This window comes from Lepidochelys kempii, chromosome 3, assembly GCF_965140285.1.
Source record: "Lepidochelys kempii isolate rLepKem1 chromosome 3, rLepKem1.hap1, whole genome shotgun sequence".
NCBI classification, from domain to species: domain Eukaryota; kingdom Metazoa; phylum Chordata; order Testudines; family Cheloniidae; genus Lepidochelys; species Lepidochelys kempii.
Window position 1 is genome coordinate 88,784,341 of NC_136382.1, and position 23,404 is coordinate 88,807,744.

The 23,404-nt window shown below is 41.3% G+C and overlaps 1 protein-coding gene across 1 annotated transcript in view; it reads right to left on the bottom strand.

Moving 5' to 3' along the window:
• The window catches only part of HDAC2 (histone deacetylase 2), a 57,829-nt gene that overhangs the window by 29,979 nt on the left and 4,446 nt on the right, over positions 1 to 23,404 (bottom strand). Inside the window, exons 2-6 of the mRNA XM_073337100.2 lie at positions 9,701 to 9,813; positions 8,955 to 9,072; positions 7,150 to 7,224; positions 6,590 to 6,728; positions 2,156 to 2,297 (exon numbers count right to left, since the gene is read on the bottom strand). Of these exons, the coding sequence (XP_073193201.1) occupies positions 2,156 to 2,297; positions 6,590 to 6,728; positions 7,150 to 7,224; positions 8,955 to 9,072; positions 9,701 to 9,813 (587 nt within the window). The remainder of the gene's footprint in view (positions 1 to 2,155; positions 2,298 to 6,589; positions 6,729 to 7,149; positions 7,225 to 8,954; positions 9,073 to 9,700; positions 9,814 to 23,404) is intronic.

Sequence of the window (23,404 nt, forward strand, 5' to 3'; positions counted from 1 at the left end):
TAAGAATAAGCTTACGGGGTCTTTCATGCAGGTCCCCACATCTGTACCCTAGAGTTCAGAGTGGGGAAGGAACTTTGACAAGGGTAAATGTTTGTTAATTCTTACTTTAAAGGGCTTCCTTAAGCCTTCCTTCTCTTTTATACTTATACTTACAGGCTCTTTTAAGAAAAAAAGTGAAATCCGGACATTCTTTTCTAATTGGGATCTGATAGCTAGAGGAGAACTCTTAAGAAAACATCTGCATCCATATACATTACAGTTCATTCCAAAAAACTATTTACAAGCAGTGATTATGACGGTGTGGGATGGAGGTCTATCACAGTTGAGGTATCATTTGTCATTCTGAAGGTCCATAAAAATACTAAGAACAGAGAAGATACTTCTCTGTTTTATTTTATTTCAGCCATCTAAGCATTTAAATCCTCTTGTCTTCAAGGTGGCTAGCTAAAGAATCCAGGAAACTTCATGAGAAGTGACTTCTCACCGACAACTGCAAACTACCCAAGCTTTCAGAAGCAACCTGGCTTCGTTAAATAATGATAGCACTTTGCCATTACAATAATCCTATTTTGGCTGCTTTTTGTTTAAATCAACAGTACCACCTTGTGGCCAGTCAAGTTAAGTCACAAAAATATGCACCTCTGATTTCTATAACAAGTGATATAGAAGGAATTTAACAAAACCAAGCAACTCTAGAACTGTGTAATTGCCACCAACAGCCAGACTGAGATGGACATTCAGCGCATTAGTGACTTAACATTTAACTATCAGTCTCCACAATATCCACTGTGAATCACCAACTCTTACTCCCAGCTCCACCCTGGGAATACTGGTGATGTTGCATCACATAACAAGATCTCCTGGAGGCATCGTAAAGGTGGCAAGAAAATAATGGTGCCTACCTACCTTTCACAACAACATTTTGTGTAGTTCTGAAAACTTAAGAACTATTTTATGCCCTTTTGAAAGTTACAATTAACTCCTCAAACACAGCTGATGTCAGTGACACAGCACACACTGGGGTGTGAGCAAGAATCTGATCCATAATGAACCTGCATATTAAAAAGTTTACAGCCAATAATATACTATAGTCTTACTACTGGAGGTATTCAGCATACATTTCTAGAGTTAAAATGGGACACCTTTTCAGATCACATACAATTGTAGAAACCACCTCTGCAAATGGGAGGGATTCTCCCATTAGCATAGGTAATCCTACCTCCCCGAGAGGTTGTAGCTAGGTCAACAGAAGAGTTAATGCTTGCATTTTTACAGTGTATACTTTACATTAGAAACAAGACAGAAATTCTTCTATTGACCTAGCACTGTCTACATGGGGACATTGGTCGACTTAACTACACTACTCAAGGGTGTGGATTTTTCACACCCCTGACAGTTAAACAGACCTAATTTTCTAGATTAGAACAAGTTTAGGGGAAAAAATTAATCTATTCTAAGTAAGTGAACATGCAGAGCCAGGAAATCAGGTTCCTAATTCCAAATGTGCAATAGACTCTGTGACCTCTTGGGCAATACACAATCTCTGTGCCTGTGTTCTCTATCTGTATTTACCAACCTCACAGGAGTTGCAAGGCTTAATATGTTAATATATATGAAGAGTTTTGGTATCCTTAGATGAAGAGCACTATAAAAATGCAAAGCATTAACACTAAGCAACATGAGAAATATTTTCCAACACAGTTGGCATTTTTCAGATGCACACAGTATTGTATTGTAAATATCCAAATTTTGATTGTTTGTGACAGATGAACCTTTTCCACATAAAAGAACATTATCTGCACAGAGCACCTATTTTTCCTACTGTATGTACATGGTTGAAAATGCAGAGGCCATCATCAAATACACATCTTTTTCCTAAAGAAGTGCCAAAGTCTAGTTTCAAATATAATTGACTTAAATCATCTCAACTATTTAGTAAGCAGCTTGTCCATTTCCGTGTGGGCTGAGTTAATTTGCTAAAAAAGATTTCCCAGGCGAATTCTGAAAATTTGTCAGGGAGCTGAGTACTCCACAGAATATGGCATTTCCCCCCCAAAATTTAATTATTGTGAGAAGGAATGATCACCAAACACTAAAACGAACATTTGCAAGAAAAGAAGAAGTAAAAGCTAGTTTAGTTCATGTTTGACCTTACCCTTAAGTCCCCTGTGCCAGGAAAATATTCACCATATTTATGGAATGATACTGTCATGACACGGTCCGTTGTATAAAATGCTTCTTCAACACCATCACCATGATGGATATCAATGTCAATGTATAACACTCTTTGGTGATATCTGGAAAAACCATATATATACACATGTGAAAAAAGGATGCAAGAGAAAGTGGCGTGATTTGAGTTGTCAGTGCTATGACATTCAGGAGTCAGTATGTAAATATAGTTAAGATTTTATTTCCTGTGCTATCTAACCAAAAACATGATAACAACTGAAGCTATCATACCGTTCAAAGAAAATAAACAAAAACAAAGATCATTGATTCATTTCTTCAACACCAAAAGCATTCTACATTTAACCTCATTCTGTCACCCAGTAAGAATCTACATTTTGCAAGCCAATTCTCTTCTCACGTTCCTCCCCTCCCCCCCAACCCAGTCACCACCAATTTTGTGATAACTGGGCCTACAAATTTACCCAAATTGTGAGCTCAACTGTAAAGAGAGAATAAGTGTCACAATAACTGATAACAAATGTTAATGGGAAAAGGTGCAAAAGCAAGATAGAAAGACTGAATAAGTACAAACAAGAAAAAGCTTATTGATATAACTCAAGTATTGGTAGGCAAGAAAAGTGTGGAATCAGAAATCAGTGAACAAAAATTGGTATCTTGGAAACTAGGCTTAGTTGGTGAACAAAATAATGAGAGAACGCCCACTACTCTCTTCTGGAGTCCTCAAAAAGAGACTTTGGCTGGGGCAGGCTTTGAAGCATACTATTGTGACACTAACTGAAAAACGAGAGGCGAAGGACCAAGTTCCATCGTCATGGTTGCCTCCCCCACAATCTCCTGAAACCCTGGACCTCCTTTGGCATAATCCTGAGAAATGTCGTGATAACACTGGGATTGAGACAGGGACCCAGATGACATCACTACCTCCTGCTGAATCCTGACCACCACCTGGGATGGGAGACTGTCTCCTGCATGCTGTCCTTCCAGGTCCTTTTCCTTTCCCACCTTATTTCTTTTCTTTCTTATCCCTCTAATAAAAGTCTAGATTAGCTGGGCAAGATTATAATGTTGCAACACCACTGTAAACTTGTGACCAGAAAAAGGCAAATAAATGCAAAGCCCAAAAAACTTGATGCTAGCACAAATTTGCCACGGCTTGGAGTGGCTGATAAGATAGCGTGCCATGCCTGTGTTTTTCTAGCAGTGAGGTTGCACATAAAAGTCAACAACAGAGACAAAAACTGCATTTCCTTCTTTCCTGTCCCCCCCCCACTCCTTTTATATGCACTTGTCTTGGTTTGTCTTCTTTGGAAATGGGACTGGGCTTTAGCAGCAGCAACATATTTAATACCTAATTTAAGAGACTGTCAGACAAAAGTTTTTTTCTTTCTAAAAACTCCTGCTAAAAGGAAAGGGAACAAGGGATATTGCTAAAATGAAAGTATGATGCTCTGTACCTCGGGGAAATACCTAGCACCCCCATGTTCATCCTTGTAAAATGATTGTGTGGCATCCAATGCAAAGTTTGTCATGTCGGGTGTCTTTGGAAGGCTCGTGATGTATTAAGCATTGTTGTTATAGTGATGTTATAGGTTATAATTTCATGTATATAGCTGAAAATGTATCCTCATGGCTTAAAGCAAGCAAGGACAAAAACTCTCCAGAAGCAGAGGGGGCAGTTCACACTTCATCAGGCCATGGATGGGACAAACCCAGTCCAGCCTCACAGGAACAAAGGGCGCTGGCCTAGGCAGCAACAAAAGAATCTGTTAGACTCTTGAGGGAGTCACCCCCTTCCTTTGGTCAGTTTGGAACTGTGATGTGGTAATGCTCACCTGACTCTGAAGTGTGTGGGGGATGGAGGGCGGCCCAAAGCCAAGAGGGAAGAAAGGACATGATAAAAGAGACACACATTTGCCATGCTCTTCCTCTCTCTTCCACCTACAGACACCACCACCACCACCAAGTGACTTAAGAGCTGATCAAAGGGGAGAGCCTGGCTGAAGAACAACCAGCCAGCCTGTGGTGAGAAACATCTAAGTTTGTAAGGGCACTGGAAGTGTTAAGATCAGCTCAGAATGAGTTTTGCTTGTATTTCATTTGACCAAATCTGACCGGTTATGTTTTGACTTATAATCACTTAAAATTTATCTTTACAGTTCATAAATTTCTTTGTTTATTCTACCTGAAGCAGTGTGTTTGGTTTGCAGTGTGTCAGAGGCTCCCCTGAGGATAACAAGCCTGGTACATATCAATTTCTTTGTTAAATTGAAAAACTCATATAAGCTTGCACCGTCCAGCGGGCATAACTGGACACTGCAAGACCGAGGTTCCTAGGGTTGTGTCTGGGACCGGAGATATTGGCTAGTGTCATTCAATCCAAGGAGCAGCTTACATGCCAAAGGCTGTGCGTGAACAGCCCAGTAAGGCTGGCTCCCAGAGTCAAGGATTGGAGTGACCTAACAGATCCCCGTCCAGATAACACCAGAGGGGAAAGTCACAGAAAGCCTTACTTAATGTTTTACATTTCAAATGCTTTAACTTTTTCCTTCTTTTCTGTATTTTTAATAGAAGGTTAAAATGATGTTTAATGGTGTATTTCCCATGATACTAAGCAGGCTGAGCTCTGTATACCAAACTCTGAACCTTGCTTAACACTTTTTAATGTTGGACAGTGACAGGGTCATAGGGGTCATGTTAACATCTTGACTCTTTGGGCCCATATATTCCATCTAAATTAATACACTCATTTCCCCTTTTCCCTTACTTTTTTCTTTTTCTCCTCTGACCGAGAACTGCTCCAGCCCCTCCCTTTCCTTTTCATGGTCATAATCTGTTTTGTTCACTCTGTCAACCTCAGACATTTTCTTTCAGTCTCATTTTCCTTCAATAAGCATGGATTTTACAATAGAAAGCTTCCCTCTCATGGTACATGTGCTAAAGGAATTGTCCAAGAACACTGTGCCAGTAAACGTAGAGAATTACTTTAGTTCAAAAAATACAGTTCCTGTGAACTCCTAATCTTGTAGTTTGTCTCCCTTTCCCTACATCCTCAAATATGAAGTGTTTATGCTTCCAAATGCATTTAACTAAATACATACAATATTACACAACTGGAAACCTGTTCAAAACTACTCATGAAGTTTCAAATAATCTAATATTTCTCAACCCTTGGAGACAATTTTTTATAATATTGTTGTGGAATAATGTAAAATAGCAAGCTCTGAGAAGCTATATACTGAAGCTTCCTATGAATAAGCACAATGAAAAGTTTCCTTTCCTTATAGGTATAACGAACAAGACTACTTTGCTCAGTCACGAGCTGACGATTGGAGCCCTGGTTATTGCTGAGGCAGGAATGCAGGGCTCATGTCCTGGGTGCATGTGAAGGATTCAGTAGAGTGGGAGGTTTGGATATTGACAGACTCTTCTCTTTGCATTCGCCTTAATTTTTTTTAAACACTCTTTTACTGTGTTCTCACAGATTACGGCTTTCCCTTTCCATCTCAACTTGATGTGCCTGGCAGACTGCCTCTTTCTTCAACTCAGAGGGCCCCAACCAAATACCTAGAGGTTAACTTTCCTAAAAGATGTTGTTTACATTTTAATTAAAGGGACAGAGTCAACTTAAAAATATATCTATATACTTCCATCTGAAAATTCTGCACTTAGTGTTGTTACAAATAACCCCAAATGCTACTGGTAATCAAAAGGTAATTTTATCTGATTTTCCTTTTTTTCCAGTCTATTTGTATGTCGAACAGCACTCTGCGTAGTCACTTTCACTGTTTTGCTAATGGTCACTTAATCCCCTACAGCAGTACAGGAGTAATGTAACTGCGTGATCTTCTCCAAGAGAGTGCCCACCAATAACAGCAGCAGCAAAGCTGGAACCAAAGAGGAAGCAGGCAGCCGTGCAGACAGAGAGAAATCAAGGATCGGGGAGGGGGAGGGGCCTGATTATGTGTAGTGGTGTTTCCCTCATGCTCCTACAAAAGACCTTTATTTTAAAAAGGAGCATGGAAGAACCACCTCATATTTTTAAAGATTTTTTTTTAAATCTCAGGAAATATGTTTGAGTAGGAAAATTGTATTTTTTAAAATATGGTCAACTTCAAACTGAGAAAGTCACTTTACAGGAGAAAGTAGGTGTCCCTGTAAGCTTAGTACCTCTAAATTAAGCCCTGCTTAAACTTTTAATTTTCCTTGCTTGTATGTGATTTAGTATGGATTTCGTGTTGTAACTCTAAATGGGGACAGATTTTTTATTCATATTGTGGTGGTTCAATGTATCTGATGAAAATTCAAGCCACCTTGATTACTGTGCATTTCTTAGTCACCTTTAAACATTTTAACACCCAGGTTTTCTGACATCTTTAGATCACAAGGTTAAACTTACTTCAGCAGCTCTAGGATAGCAAGCACAATATCATTGACGTAACAGAAACCAGATGCCTCTGACTTCTTAGCATGATGGAGTCCTCCAGCCCAATTAACAGCCATGTCAGTCTGTTGTCTATTTAATTTTACTGCCCCAGCTAAAATCATTAAGAAAAGAAGTTAAGTGTCTTTGAAAGTATTGGAAGAAAAACTGATAACATTTCTTGTAACAAGATTACCTCTTTATGCCACTTTTTTCAAGTCTATCTTGGACTTGCAGTTTTTAAAAATTTTAAATTACCACCATATTTGGTATTAAACAATCTGTGTGAAGCATCAAATCTGTCAGCCACACAAAGCCACATAACTACGATCAAGCGCTCGAAAGCTTGTCTCTCTCATCAACAGGCTATGGTCCAATAAAATATATTACTTCACCCACCTGGTCTTGCCACTATCCTGGGACCAACATGGCTAGAACAATGCTGCTTATGACTAGTAAAGCATTGTACTGATTGGTTTTAATTGCTACGGTCATATTAATATCTTTAAAAACAATTAAGTCCACCATATACCTACCAACAGAGCCTCCTGTTGACAGCTGGCAGAACTCAAACAGTCCATCAAACACAGGACAATCTTCTCCAACATTAACTGTGTAAGAAAAAGTGTTGTTAGTTTTCAAGTGCATATTCCTAATATGTGCACAGGTATTACAAACATATGTTACTCAAAACACTCAAATGTAACCAGTAGTATGGTTATAGTTCAAGTTCAGCTGACATTTTCATTGCATTCCATGTTTTTGGCAATTTAGTGATTCAACTGTTCAAAGTTACATTGTACTGAAACTTGACATTTTCAGCATATAGATATACGTTTAGGGACCATAGGAGCTTGTAGATGAATGAACCTGAACTGTTGCTTAAGGTATTTAAAATTTTCCACACAAGTCAGACGGAGTAATCTTTTTTACAACTAGGAAGAGCTTTGACTAAATATATGTACAATTACAACAGTTTTGCAATCCAATGTAATATACCCTCTTTGCACAGAATCATAAATGACACCTTCAAATATTGTAGTTTATTTTTTGAACAATTTTATAGGCACTTATGTGATGTGCCTATTATTTCCCTCAAATTAATTCTTAATCTTAGCTAACTTCCCTCCAGCTAATAAAGGCCAATTCTAATATTCAGCTCACTCTTCTTTTCACCCAGTACTTTTTACTTTTCCCACTCATTTCTGTGATGCTTCTTCGAAGGCAGGGGAAGTAACACTTCTCTATTCCAGTGGTTCTCAAACTTTTTTCCCCCCACAGACCACTTGAAAATTGCTGAGGGTCTTGGTGGACCACTTAATGATCTTTCCAAATGTTGTTTGTACTGTTAGCTAACTATTGTAAAACACTTTGGATAAAAGCGCTATATATTAAAAAAAACCCTTAATAATAAACTAGGTTTTTTTGTTCTACAAATAAAAGCACACAACTCATATTTTAGTATCACTAGTCTTACCTTTGTTGCGATGGATGTTCCCTCTCTCCCAGGCCACGGCAGCCCCTGAGCTGGGGCTGGGAAGGAGGGGGATCTCTCCCTCTCTCCCCTGCCACAGCAGCCACAGAGCTGAGGCTGGGAAAGCAGTCAGTCTCTCCCCGGCAGCCACAGCCCTGGAGCTGGGGAAAATTGCCTCTTTCTCTGGCCGCCGCAGCCCTGCATGTCCCAAATTCCTCCCCCCGCCCCGTTCTCACCCCACTGCCCCCTTCCACCTACCCCCTAATCCCCCCAAGGCCACCACCTCACCTTACATGTGCATCTTCTCCAGTGTCCAGGCACCTAATTAGTGGAGCCACACCTGCGCGGCTCCACTAATTAGATAGGCGGAGCTTCATTCTCTTGTGTGCAGCCACCCAGGTGTGCACTTTAGAGGCAACTATCCGCAGGCCACCTGAATGGAGCTTGTGGACCATAGTTTGAGAACCTCTGCTCTATTTATAAAGCTCTTATCTTAGAATGTGTTTTAATTTTTACAAGCAACTAAGAACCGACAACTGTTAGAAGTGAAATTTGACCAAGTACAATGAACCTACACATAGCACCTACCTCCCACTTAAGTTCTCAGAATGGGGTGTATTGTATTGGGGAGAATTTGACCCCATACTAATAACTGTATACTCGAAGAGCATTTGGTGTTCTGAGTAATCTTGAGACAAAAACTAGAAGCTCTTTATAGACTGACGTAAAGGAGAAACAATGCCATGAACCCATTGCATTGTTAAATATTTAGACAACCAATGCATGTTCACACTTTATATATATGAAGTACTTAACAATCCAGTACATGAATAAATAATGTAGACTTAGTCCAATTTGGAGACTTACATCTCTGCATCTGCTTGCTATATTCAGACATATTGTCTGGCCTTATTGATCGAAGAAATTTGATGTATTCGTCACTGTGGTACTTGGTCATTTCTTCAGCTGTAGCTTTATGGGGTCGCTGTAAACAAGAAAGTAAAGTTAATTTTACTCTAACAAAAAATAATATTGCAACAAATGTTAGTTTTTAACAAATCAGATTAAACCAGAGATAAAATTCATGCAACCAATCTGAACTACCTTAAAGGTATTATAAACAGACACTGGAAAAACTCTGTACCCTAAGCATATTTGGATAGAGAGTAAAAGTAGCTACAACTCCATTAATAAAATTTAACATGCAAAATATTTTTATAGTGCAGCCTCCATTATGTTTTGCCAATTGTGCTGACATAATTAATGATGGCAGAAATATTATATATTACCCTGAAACAAAAATGTTAAAAAAAACCCCAAAACAAAAAAAACAACCCACCCTCCCCACAGGGGCCTAACCCTGCTTTTCTGCCACATATGGGTAGCAAGCAGTGGCTCCTGTGTAAGTTGAAAAGTTCTGCTTCATTTTAAGTTGTCAAAGACTGGGGGGAAAGAACGAAGATTAATTAACGTTTCCCAAATAGAAGAGGAAAATATCAGCTTCTAGAAATAATTCCTCACATGTAATGGGGGGAAAAAAAAGGTTTAAAATTGCTGTATCTTTTAAAAGTAATTTAAACATTTTCAGTGTCCAGACTGCTGCTTATACTCACATAAATTTCCATTTTTCTGTACAAGCCATAATTTAGCAACAAGTTGTGAGTCATACGGATCCTATGGGGTTTCATGGGATGGCCCTGCCCATAATAATAGTTTCCAATATCACCTATAAATGATAAACAATTATATTTAATATTATAAGATACAACTTTTCACAGCATTCCCATCCCCCATATTTATTTGTTAATTATTTCTTCTAGTTGCAGACCTGCATACAGGGATAGACATAAAAGGGTTAATTTTTAAAATTTCTCCAGCCAGGTTTGGGAGGAGTCACTGTTTATGAGGTGTGATCAGGATCTTTAATTATATTGTCAAAACTACTGTTTAACACAGAGGTTTCACAGCATGACATGCAGAACAGCTGGGTAGCCACATGATGTTACTGGGTCCACTGGGGGGCACCAGAAAATGGATATGGAGCTTTCATCAGGGGCATTGTTCCATTAAAGGGTCTGCCTCCTCCCAGAAGCAGCTACTCCCAAAACAACTGCCAAGGAAACCCATCAAAGGCAGCTGCCACTTGAGAGACCCACCACCTCTCCAAATAGGCTTCTATGGTGGCAACTATCTAGTAGCTACTCGTGCTGTCAAAGAAACTGCTAGTGAAGAGACCACCACCAATACTGCCAAGGCCAGCAGCCAGAGGAACCCTCAGAGAACCAGCCATTGGAGGCAGTCAAAGGCAACCAGGTAGATAAAAATCAGATTGAGGGGGGGGGGGGCGACATTTTTTATTCTGTTTAAATTAAGTTTTTCTTTAAAAAATAAGCCTGCTTAAATTTAAATCTGAATTTAATACAAAATATATTAAGGCTTTATCATATAATCTCTTAAACATACTGAATCCACAAGCCTATCAAAAACTTTTGAGTTAAAGGTTGCTTTTCTATATAAAGAAGGAATCAGGGGAAACTAACTTTTGAGCTCAAGCTTTATAAATATGGCATAATAGGCCATGTACTGTATTAAGGGCTTGTTATGTTTAATAACATTTCTATGTTGTTTTGTGTGTTTAACTGAATTCCAGTTAACATCCAATGCAGCTTGACACAAATTATGAGCAAAAAATTATTTCATAAACAAGCAATACATCATTCACCATGTTCTAACATACTAAAATGTACAATATGAATCTGAAAATATTAAAGATATATAATTGCTTAAATAAATGTATATTGCAGTAGTGTACCCTCTTGGGTAGCAAAAAGATGTACCAAAATCTAGTGTAAAGGCTCTATTTCGCTGTAAATGAACATGTTTTAATGGTCATACCAATCAATAAGAACATACATTTCTTTAGACAATACTGAAAAACAAATGGAAAAGTTGATTAAAATCAATTACTTAAACCTAGGATTTCTACTTGGTGATTTAAATCAATCCACCCCAAAAAGAACCAAGGAAACTACTTCAGAAGCAGAAGGAGAAAGGAAGCTGGAGCCAGAAACCCTCAAGTGACAGAGGTGTGTCGGGAGAGAAGGTGGCTACAGCTGGGGACTGAAGCAGAATGGGAAGACACTAACAGGCCTAAACGGAGGAATAAGATAACGGGAGACAGAAAACCTTGAAGAGGACTAAGAAGTGGACTCCACTGGTGATTTAGTCTTCCTATTATGACAGGTTTCAGAGTAACAGCCGTGTTAGTCTGTATTCGCAAAAAGAAAAGGAGTACTTGTGGCACCTTAGAGACTAACCAATTTATTTGAGCATAAGCTTTCATGAGCTACAGATCATCTGATGAAGTGAGCTGTAGCTCACGAAAGCTTATGCTCAAATAAATTGGTTAGTCTCTAAGGTGCCACAAGTACTCCTTTTCTTCTTCCTATTATGTTACTGTCTGAAACAAGAAGGGAGGTGGATCTAAAAGGCACCCTTTTAATTGCCAGATGACTCGCAGTTCCTGAGAACTCCAAATTTAAGCTTTGTTAAAGTTGTTTTCTTTTCAACCAAGCTTCTTGCTAGCAGAAGGCAATAAACCTGACAGTTCTGCAGTAACTAATTTTCTGTATAACCTATTTTTGTTTCATGTTTTCTAGAATATTTTTGCCCGGTCCATTGTGTAAAATAAATGCAATGCCTATAACCTTGGATTCCATTTTATTTTGAGGCTTTTGATTCTCAGTGACAGAACATATTACCAGCAGGAGAGTGAGTTTGTGTGGGGGGGGGTGGAGGGTGAGAAAACCTGGATTTGTGCTGGAAATGGCCCAACTTGATGATCACTTTAGATAAGCTATTACCAGCAGGACAGTGGGGTGGGAGGAGGTATTGTTTCATGATCTCTGTGTGTATATAAAGTCTGCTGCAGTTTCCACGGTATGCATCCGATGAAGTGAGCTGTAGCTCACAAAAGCTCATGCTCAAATAAATTGGTTAGTCTCTAAGGTGCCACAAGTATTCCTTTTCTTTTTGCGAATACAGACTAACACGGCTGTTACTCTGAAACAGAACATAGAGCAAATGTTACAAATGTTATAAACTAGTTTTGATCTAATTTATTCAGTCCTTATGTCTAGGGAGTCCCTTTGTCAAATATTTAAGACAACCTTAAGTGAATAGCCTTAGGGTGCCAATTAGAAGTTTCAGAGTGCATCCTAAAAATCATTCCTGAAAAGACAAGAGATAGAGGTATTTGAGAAAAAAAGTTGGTCACAAAGTGCCCATTAGGATGCATATTTTACATATGGTTTGTTTCATTCAGAAACATTCCCCTGCACATTGCTCATTTTTTCAGAATCTTATTTCTTTAAAAAAAAAAGTAAAACGAATGTTTTTATTCTCTCTAATGTCTTATTTCATCTTCAGAATCAAGCTTCCTTTAGACTTCTCAGCTGTACAAACTTTTGCCTTAATATTAGCAGCTCACTGACTGGATAGGACTACCCTTTGTGTTACCACCTTCCTTTATTTCAATACACAGATCAGCTTTTGATAATATAAGCATACTATTTCTACTCAGGCAACTAGGGCATTACATAAAATTAACAGAGTTTTTATTCAAGTTTAGTGGATAAAGAAAAGTTACATAATCTCTTTAGTCCTTAAGAGAATTATCTATCTAGATCGTTATATGAAGGTCACCACCTTCGTTCTGACAGCATATCAGACTAACACTGGACAGAGGTTAAGATTAGTAATTTTCCCACTTCCATATTTCACAGGCCACTTTGTAAGAAAGAATCCCATGGACCCGTCTCCCCTCTCAAAACTTTCTGTACTGTGGACCATCGATTCGTCAACCATTTTTAGACCACTGACTAAATTCAAATGTAATTGTTATTAGTAGGCACTCTATTACGTGTATTTTTAGTTCTCATATGTTGTCATTTAGCACAAAAAAAAGGTATGCCACTTCATTATCAGGGACAAGAAACCTATTTGACGGTCCACAGGCATTTTTTTTTTTTTTTTTTTGGCAAGAGTAGGTGAAGACTGGGTGGAAAACTATTCACACTTAACCTGAAAAAGAGTTGGCTTGTCTCTTGTGAAACTGTTGCCAGTTGTGAACCTTAGAAAGTAACCAGTAGGAGCAACTGCAAAAGCAATAACAATCCACAGTGGAGAATAGCTTGCTTCCAATGGCAGTTTGAGCACTTGCAGACTACAGACCATGGCAGGGCATAGAGAAAATTCTAATCTTGGACGTAACTGCATTATAAACCATATATTGCATACCAGGTGACAGCCAAGACTTTGAATTTTTACCAAAGAAAAGAGCCACTGCAACTAAGGAGTACCAAAATAACAAGCTCTGACTAACCCACTAAGGCACGTTCTGTGCCAGGTCAGTGCTCCAGTGGCTCCCAGCCAGCCCCCAGGTAAAGAACACCCCCACAGTTGATAGGTTACAAACTCAGATATTATTGTGGTTAGGTCCGTATTGGAGACAGGAATAGTTTTCAGGAAATTGTACCAAACTGGCATTACTTTCTTGGTGTCCATGAGCAAAGATGAATAGAGTAAAAACCTCAGATTAAACTAACTTGAACAGACAAGCATTTTAATGAGCCAAATTTATCTACTCTGAAAAAAGTGCATCATTTCGGTTTTACTCTGATATAGCTTGACCCAGGTTGTTTTTGCTCAAGTCCTAATATTCTAATATTAAAGACCCAACCCAACACTCTGAAATCAATAGAAAGACTCACTGACTTCTGCGGGAGTTGGCTCAACCCATAAGGGTACATTCTACACTACAATAAAAGACTGGCAGAATGGCCAGGGCTATCCTGGGTCAGCTGACTTGGGCTCATGGGCTTTGACTACAGGGCCATAAAACTGCAGTGTAGATGTTCAGGCTTCGGCTGGAGCCTGGGGTCTGAGATCTTGAAAGAGGGAAGGGTCCCACAGCCCACGCTCTAGTCTGAGCGTGACCATCTACACAGCAATTTTATAGTCCCATGAGCCTGAATCAACTGACCCCGGCTCCGAGACTCCATGCTACAGGTTTTTGATTGCAATGTAGGCATACATTAAGTGAACAAGAATCTATTCTGTCTGGGCCTGATGAAGAGGGCACTCTAACCTTGTCTACACTTGCGGTGGTGTGTAGGATACACATATTTACACGTGGCAGTGAAAGGCTCCAGCAGCTTGGAGGCAGCAGGGAAAGACACTGGCAGCTCAATGAAATCTTTCACTGCAATAAGGAAAGGCTCTGGCAGGGGAAGGCAGCAGAACACTACACTATTAAAAATAGCAGCGTAGACACTATTTCTGCACGTAGAGAGTCGTGTACGACATATACCCTAGGGTTCAAACATGTAGAGCACTCTACTTGATTAAGTCATGTCTCATTGTCTACACTGATATTTATACATGAACTAACTGAGCGTGCACTGTCTGTACTCTACATGCCACTGTATGTGTTGATGTACATACAGACAAGTACACAGATATTGGGATGGCTAGATGAACTGCCTAAGTGTGTTACTACCATATTGACCACACAAGCATGTACCATAGGATTACGCTAGCAAGAGCCCCCAGGGAAAACAAACAGTTGCACATCACAACCCTATAGGTCGGGGATTGGCAAACTTTGGCACACGGCCCATCAGGGAAATCCTCTGGCAGGCCGTGAGGGTTTGCTTACCTGCAGTGTCCGGTGGTTCGGCCGATCGCAGCTCCCACTGGCCGCGGTTCACCGTTCCAGGCCAATGGGGGCTGTGAGAAGCAGCGTGGGCTGAGGGATGTGCTGGCTGCCGCTTCCCGTAGCCCCCACTGGTCTGGAACGGTGAACCGTGGCCAGTAGGAGCTGTAATCGGCCGAACCTGCGGATGCTGCAGGTAAACAAACCGCCCCGGCCCGCCAGTGTATTTCCCTGACGGGCCGCGTGCCAACGGTGCCGATCCCTGCTATAGGTTGTCTGAGAAGACTGAACACAATCAACTTAAAGTAAACCATTCCACTTATACTAGGTCCTACAACTAAGCAGCATATCATAATTAGTGTCAAAGTCTACCAATAACAATGCAATATGATTTTAATAAAAAGTTAGTAACTATAATCATTCCAATGGTAAGAGATCAACCACTGCAATGATATCCAGGCCTGAAGCTTGACTGGGTTATAAGATACTTTAGACAGTAATATGTTGCCGGAGTTGGCTAACACACCTTACCAAATGTTACCATATTTGGTAATTAGGCAAGTGTGCTCCAGAGCAATATATGCTGCCGAAAGTATAGGTGGAAGACCCACGCTGGTAAGCATTTAGTTTTATGAAACTACTGCTGAACCACTAAATCATAAGGCTTTGCGCCAGGAATACAGTCTGGTACTTAAGGAGCCAAATAATTGCACAATAAAGCCTTTGAATAGTATATTTTCTCCAGGTGTTAAAAGAAATGCATTTTGGAATGTTATTTATGCTTAATAAAAAGAGTTTACATTTCCTACCAATCTTCTAACTTAACATCATAATTTCGGAAATGAGTAGGGTATTGTTTAAAATAGAGACTGAATTACTGATTTTTCTCCTCAAAAGGTTAATGGATAGAGAGACAAACAGAATTAAAAGCATTCCATGTCATTGAGTAAAATTAAGTATTTTTACTCAGTCCACCTAATTTTTTTTAAAAGCCTCTGTAACAAACAACTTTTAAATATATTTTCAGTGTTCAAGTCCTTCTGAGAAGGATGTGTTTAAGAAAGCGGAGATATTTCAGAAATGCACAACACCACGGCAAGCAGAAATACCTTTTTGAGCACACATCTCCCTTCATGAAACTTAGGGCTTGGCTACACTTGCGAGTTAAAGCGCATTAAAGCGGTCCCAGGCGCCCTAACTCATAACGCATCCACACTGGCAAGGCACAGAGAGAGCCCGGACTCCGCAGCTGGAGCGCTCCTGGTAATCCACCTTGATGAGAAGCATAACGCTTGATGTGGCCTGGCTGGAGCGCCGCGGCGCCAGTGTGGATGCCCTGCTCTGTTAATGATCTCTGATCAGCCTCCAGAAGTGTCCCACAATGCCTGTTCTAGCAACTCTGGTCATCACTTTGAAGTCTATTGCCCTGCCGTCAGGTGATCAACTGTCAGACCCGCCCTTTAAATTCTCTGGAAATTTTGAAAATCCACTTCCTGTTTTCTCAGCCAGGCATGGAGTGCTCTCAGCGAATCTTTCCAGGTGACCATGCCTCCACGCGCCAGGCGATCCTCAGTATGGAGCAATGGCGAGATGCTGGACCTCAGCGTTAGTGAGGAGGAAGTTGTCCAGTCCCAGCTGTGCTCCAGCCATAGGAATTACGATACCTTTGGGCAGATATCAAGGGACACGACGGAAAGGAGCCATGACCGGGACGCACAGCAGTGCAGGGTTAAAGTGAAGGAGCTGCGGAATGCCTACCATAAAACCCACACGGCAAACTGCCGCTCCAGTGCTGCCCCCGCGACTTGCCATTTCTACAAAGAGCTGGACGCAATACTTGGGGCCGACCCCACCTCCACTCTGAGTACCACCATGGACACTTCAGAGCCCAGTTCAACAAGGCAGGAGAAGGAGGAAAGCAGAAGCGAGGGTGTTGAGGAGGAGGGCGACAGCCTGACATATCTAGATGCATGTAGCCAGGAGCTGTACTCAAGCTAGGAGGAAGGTAGCTAGTTGCAGCAGCCGGTGCTTCGGGGAGAATAAACACCGGAGGAGGTGCCCGGTAAGTGGCTTTTATTTTGGGAAGGAAGTTGTTCGGTGTGGGCTCTTGAGGTGAAGAGGGTTAGGGCTGCATGCATGCCTAGATACGGAATAGGGCATTGATGTGCTCTCTCCCATGACGGTAATCGGCCTCAGTGATCTCTTCAAATGTCTCATGCAGAAGCTGTGCAATCTGCTTGCGCGGGTTTCTTGGCAGAGCTACTGTGCTCCTTGTCCTTGAAAGGCTAACATGTCTGTGTCACAGTGCCATGAGGCAGTGGGACCACTGCTGCACACAGGCAAGCTACATATGAACCAGGGCGGAAGCCGCATTGTAGTAGAAGACCCTCCCTTCCTTCCCAGGACACCCTCAGCAGCGAGATATCTTCCAGAACAAACTCCTGTGGAAAATGTGGGGACAGTGTTCAGTATAAGGGCCCCCTGCAGCTGTTGGTTCTCCCCAAGGCACAGAACCCTAGAGGACAGTACGGCCGTAAAACAATCAGTCCCCCTTGCTCCTGTGCTTACTCACCATTTTGGGGCTCCTGTGAATTATGTGCGCTTGCTCTGGGATGGGCAAATTCTGCTATTGTGTAGATTGTGTTTGTCTACTTTAAGTACGGCGGAATCATTGCTCCGTCTAGTGTGAACAATGCTGCCTCTGTTAAGTGTTGCATTTTGTCTTTACAGATGCAAACTTGAGATCTCAGCCATCCTTGTTATCACCGGTCGAAAGACTCCAAAGAATTAAGAAGCAGCCACATAGAAGCAAAGAGGACATGCGGCATGAAGTCATGCAGCAGTCCCTTAATGAAAATCAAAAAGCGCAGGAGTGGCAGGAAAGTGAAAGGAGAGTCCGCCAGCAGAATGCAGATTGCCAGCACCAAAGCACAGAGAGGCTGCTAAGCATTACGGAGCGCCAAACGGACTCGAGACAGGCGCTCGTAGCAATGCAGGTGGAGCACTACCGTGCCCCCCCGCAGCCCTTGTCCCAAAACTCTTTCCCTTGTGCCTCCATGTCATCTCCAACCCACTTTCCTCAACATCCGTGTTCTTATCACAACCAGCTGCCAACACCTGTGGCTTCACCACCCAACCCTGCAAACTACGATCCTTACCCACTGCACTCAATCCCCATCACCATGCATTTTAGCTAGCCAGAAGTGCAGCACTTATTGCACAGAACTCCAAACAGGAAGGCGGAGTATGATAACAGGACATATGTAAATCTGTGATTGTACTGTTCCCCTCCCCACCCCCTTGCCCTTCTGTTTCCAAAGCAGTTGTGTTTCTTTTCAATAAATGGATTTTTTTGGCTTTGAAAACATTCTTTATTATTGCATTAAGTAAAAAATACCTTAGCCCAGGAAAGAAACAGACACTGCATGTCAGTGTAGCAAACACAGATTCCTACTAACATTGGAACCACTGCACTTCACTCCTGTGCAGTGCACCAGGCATTATTGGTGGCTTTCAACCTCAAATTGCTCCCACAAGGCATCCCTAATCCTTGCAGCACCGCACTGGACCCACCTAAGAGCCTTGCTCTTTGGCTGTTCAAATTCATCCTCCAGGTATTCAACCTCAGAGGTCCACGCCTGAGTGAATCTTTCACCCTTCCCTTCACAAATGTTACGGAGGGTACAGCACGCGGATATAACCGTGGGGATGTTGTCACTGGCTAGGTCCAGCTTCCCCTACAGATAGCGCAAGGAGCTCTTTCAATGGTCAAGGCTCCCCGTGTAGGGTTTCATGACCCACGGCATGAAAGGGTAAGCAGGGTCTCCAAGGATCACAATGGGCATTTCGACTTTCCCCATGGTGATCTTCTGGTCTGGGAAGAAAGACCCAATTTACAGCTTCCTGAACAGGTCTGTGTTCCAAAAAATGTGTGCGTCATGCATCTTTCTGGACCAGCCTGCATCAGTGAAACGCCCACGGTGATCCACAAGCGCCTGGAGAACCACAGAGAAATAGCCCTTCCGATTAACGTTCTTGGAGGCCTGGTGGGCTGGTGCCAGAATTGGAATATGCGTCCCATCTATCACCCCTCCACAGTTAGAGAAACTCATTTGTGCAAAGCCAGCCACAATGTCATGCACCTTACCCAGAGTCACAGTTCTTCTGAGAAGGATGCAATTAATGACCCTGCAAACTTGCATCAACACGATTCCAACGGTAAACTTTCCCACTCCAAACTGGTTAGTGACCAATCGGTAGCTGTCTGGAGTTGCCAGCTTCCAGATTGCAATAGCCACCTGCTTCTCCACCGGCAGGGCAGCTCTCAATCTTGTGTCCTTGCGCTGCAGAGTGGGGGCGAGCTCATCACAGTCCCATGAAAGTGGCTTTTCTCATCCGAAAGTTCTGCCGCCACTGCTAGTCATCCCAGACTTGCATGACGATGTGATCCCACCACTCAGTGCTTGTTTCCCGAGCCCAAAAGTGGCATTCCACGGTGGTGAGCATGTCCGTGAATGCCACAAGCAAACTCGTGTCATATGTGTTATGCGAGTTGACATCATCGTCGGACTCCTCTCTGTCTGTTTGTAACTTAAGGAGTAACTCGACTGCCATTTGTGACATGCTGGTGAGACCCATCAGCATATTCCTCAGAAGTTCGGGATCCATTCCCGCAGACTGAAAGGGAAGACAGAGCGCGCAGTACAAAAAATGCTGAAAAATGGCGCCAAATCCAGACGGAAGTACAGGGATTGCTGGATGCAAAGCAATGCAACGCGGAGCGTTGGGACAGGACCCAGACTGCCCCGCACCCCCTGTCCCCTTCCCACAAGCCACAGAGCCAGAATGGGAAGAGGTGCTCTGTGGGATAGCTGTCCATAATGCACCATTCCCAGTGCCGCTGCAAGTGCCGAAAATGTGGCCACGCCAGTGCGCTTGCAGCTGACAGTGTGAACACACTGTAGTGCTTTCCCAGGGCTGGTTTAACTCACAGCGCTCTACATCTGCAAGTGTTGCCAAACCCTTTGTCCAGATAAGTATATAAGTTTTCATTTTAAAAGCTTGTCCTGGTATCCTCCATAGATGTATTCATCACATCTATCAACCTTTACTTTAATTTGTAAGGAAGTCTTCCTTTCCAGGGAACTATTTATAATAAATATTATAAAGTCAGTTTAAGCACTTATATGTGAAATGGAAGCAGTTTGCATGTTTGGCTAATAGGAATAGAATGGCATTTTCCTTTTAGAGGTAAAAGAACAGCATTAAAAACTATAAGAGGACAAATACCTGAGGCCTTACCATGGCATCTAGAACACAGGCATTACATGTATAGCTCCATGCCTGCAGTAAAAGCCAGCTGCATGTACACATTTCAGTGACAAGCGTGGCTACATGTGGCAGCAATGTGGAAGGCAGTGTGGAAAGGCTCCAGAGCAGCGACGAACTGCTCTGGCAGGGGCAGGCAGCAGGACGCTATGCTGATGAAAATAGCAGTGTAGAAATGGGAGCCACTGCTTAGGTGCGTAGAGAGAGTGTAAGGTATTTACCTTAGCCTTTAGACATGCAGGCACTTTACTCACCTAAGGCAGGCCACACAATCTTCATTGCTATTTATATCCATGATAGCTGGGCGTGAAGTGTCTGTACGCTACATGCTGCTGTAAATGTACACATACCTTGATGACTACCCTAAGACTGCATATTCTATCACAGCTACTCTGGTGAATTATGAACATTTGATTTTTGCCAGTGTAGGTGAGTCTCCGGTAATATGGAGAAAACTACAGAGGCGAAGGAAAGAGAGTAAGAAAATCAAGAGGAGAAAAAAAGATAAGTGAAAAAAAATTACGGAGACAGTAAAATGAGAGAATAGACAAAAAATAAGATAGCAATTTCTGGGACAAAGCATAAGGGGCTCAAGGGGAAAAATCTACCAGTTTGTCACAAGAGGGTTTCAGCAAAGACAGACTGGAAGCAATTGCTCTGTAGTCTGTCCAATATCAATTATGTGATTGTCAGGCACTAATAACTGCACCAACGCTGAGATGCTGTTGTGCACAAGAGTTCTTCTAAGCATAAACTGTGACAAACCAAATAGAAATTCAAAATTAAGGTTTGTTTTCTGCCCCTGCATTGTGCTCATGTTATGCTATAAAAATGGAATACAAATGGAGATCAGATGTCCTAGCAATGTTTGGGGTTTTTTTGGCTTCTCCCACTTTATCTCCCAGCATTAACTGAAATTAAAATATTTCAAACTTACAAAGTTACTATATGTATATTGCCACATTCTGATCTCTGAAGTATTTACTTTAAACTGCATATTACACTCGTCTTCTACAACGTTCTCTTTGCAGTAGAGATGGTCCTGAATTTAAAAGAACAGTTAGCAAGAACTAACAGGTGTGCACAGGTTTTGGAGGCTTTTTTAGATTAGCACTTACAGCGAAAGAAAGGGTTAAATACCCACAGCTCCCCATTAAATTCAATGGGATCTACTATTGTTAACTATAAAAAAAATTAAGCTTTAAAAAATTTAGCTTGCGTATTCAGTAGCTACAAGCAAGCTTACAAGGCAGCCAAATGCCTGTAGAAGCACTTCAATAGGCTGCATCTTTAGTAAGCGCTTTTACAAAAGTAGCATAAAGTTTCTCAAGTCAGTTCAGTAACAAGTACAATTAAGAAGTCAGTCTTACACTAGTAGGATCAGAGCCAAAGAGTATACCACATTTTGTAAATTAAGCTATATATAAAAAAAGTTATGTATGCACATGACAGCTTGGCCACCACATTACTATAACATACTTCAAAAGCTTTACACTTGAAGTAACTGTGTATCTATTTCTAGTCTGTTTTTTCCAAGTGATAATTTACTCCCACACATTCAATTCTATGTGAAAATTCTATGCTTTCTAGTAAAGTCATTACAAATGTATCTACAAAGCAGTGGACAAATTCATGATGCAGAATGTTTGGAAAGGTAGTCAGCCAATCGTAGGATCACAGAATCATAGAATATCAGAGTTGGAAGGGACCTCAGGAGGTCATCTCGTCCAACCCCCTGCTCAAAGCAGGGCCAATCCCCAATTTTTGCCCCCGATCCCTAAATGGCCCCCTCAAGGATTAAACTCACAATCCTGGGTTTAGCAGGCCAATGCTCAAACCACTGAGCTACCGCTGCCCCCCTGCACATTCACTTCAGTTTTTTCTATTAGTTGTGTCTCCAAAGATTTTTCTTAGCTTGTCTTAAGCTTGTCAGCATAGTCACAACTACATTCGAAGACCAGCCTAACACCATTACAGGAACACAGCATGGAGGCTGATGTATGGGGTTTCCAGACTATTAGGCACAGGGCTTGGAAACACATATGAAATAGTTTTCAGTTTTAGAATACTTTACATACACACATAACATGCTGAACTGTGGCTGATTTATATTACAAATGTTACCGTATTTAAACGGCATTTGAGCACAGTAGTGCCCTGCCCATAATTCAAACGGGTTTAGTCTTGCCGACATGGAACATGTTCCTGCCTAGATCTCTACAATATCAGTGCAGAAGGGACCTTTTAAACATCCATATTAAATTGTGCAGGATACATATAAGAAAATCTAAAAATACTTGCAATATGTTTGCCTACAATATATCAATGACCTGTAAGAAAACAAAATCATCTCTGATAAAGTTTGAAACTGACACAAGAATTGAGGAGGGTGGTAAACAGTAAAGAGGACAGGTCACTGACAGAGACATCGGATTGGGAGGCAAGCCAATAATGTATGTTTTAATATGGATAAATGTAAATCTAAGTATGGCATATATTCCTTGTTCCTGAGCGTATACAAGATGGGCGACTATTTTGGGAAGCAGTGACTCTGAACATTTTGTGGGAATACTCAGCTGAATGTGCACTCCTAGTGCAACTCTATGGCCAAAAGGGCTAACACAAGTAGGATTAGAAAGCTTATTTTACTCTTCTATTTGGCACTGGTGTGACAGCTGGAGTACTGCATCCAGTTCTGATGTCTACTTTTCAGGAAGGATGTTAATAAATTGGAGAAGGTTCAGAGCAGAGCCATCATTGTAGGATTAGAAAACATACCATACCTACAGTAAGAGACTCAATTAGCTCAATTTATCTAGGTTAACAAAGAGAAGGTTAAAGGTTGACTTCATTATAGTCTATAGGTACCTACATGGGGAACAAATATGCTAAATGGCTCTTCAATCTAGCAAAGATATAACAAGATCCAATGGCTGGAAGTTGAAGTTAGATAAATTAAAAAAAAAAAAAAAAGTAAGATGTGAATTTTTAACAGTAAGGGTAATTAACCATTCAAGAAATATATGTCTGCTGATGATGTTTTAAAGCAAGTCACACCAGTGAACTGGTGGAAGTCACTTAAGCACTTGGATTCAGAGACTGTTGAAGTGATAATCTCACTTTTAACAGCAGTAGCTTCTTCTGCCAGGGTAGAAACAATATTTTCTTCCTTTGGACTAATTCATGCCAAATTGAGAAATCGTTTGGGACCTGAAAAAACAGGAAAGCTGGTTTTTCTTTTCCAGATTATGAACAAACAGGAAAATGAAAGTGA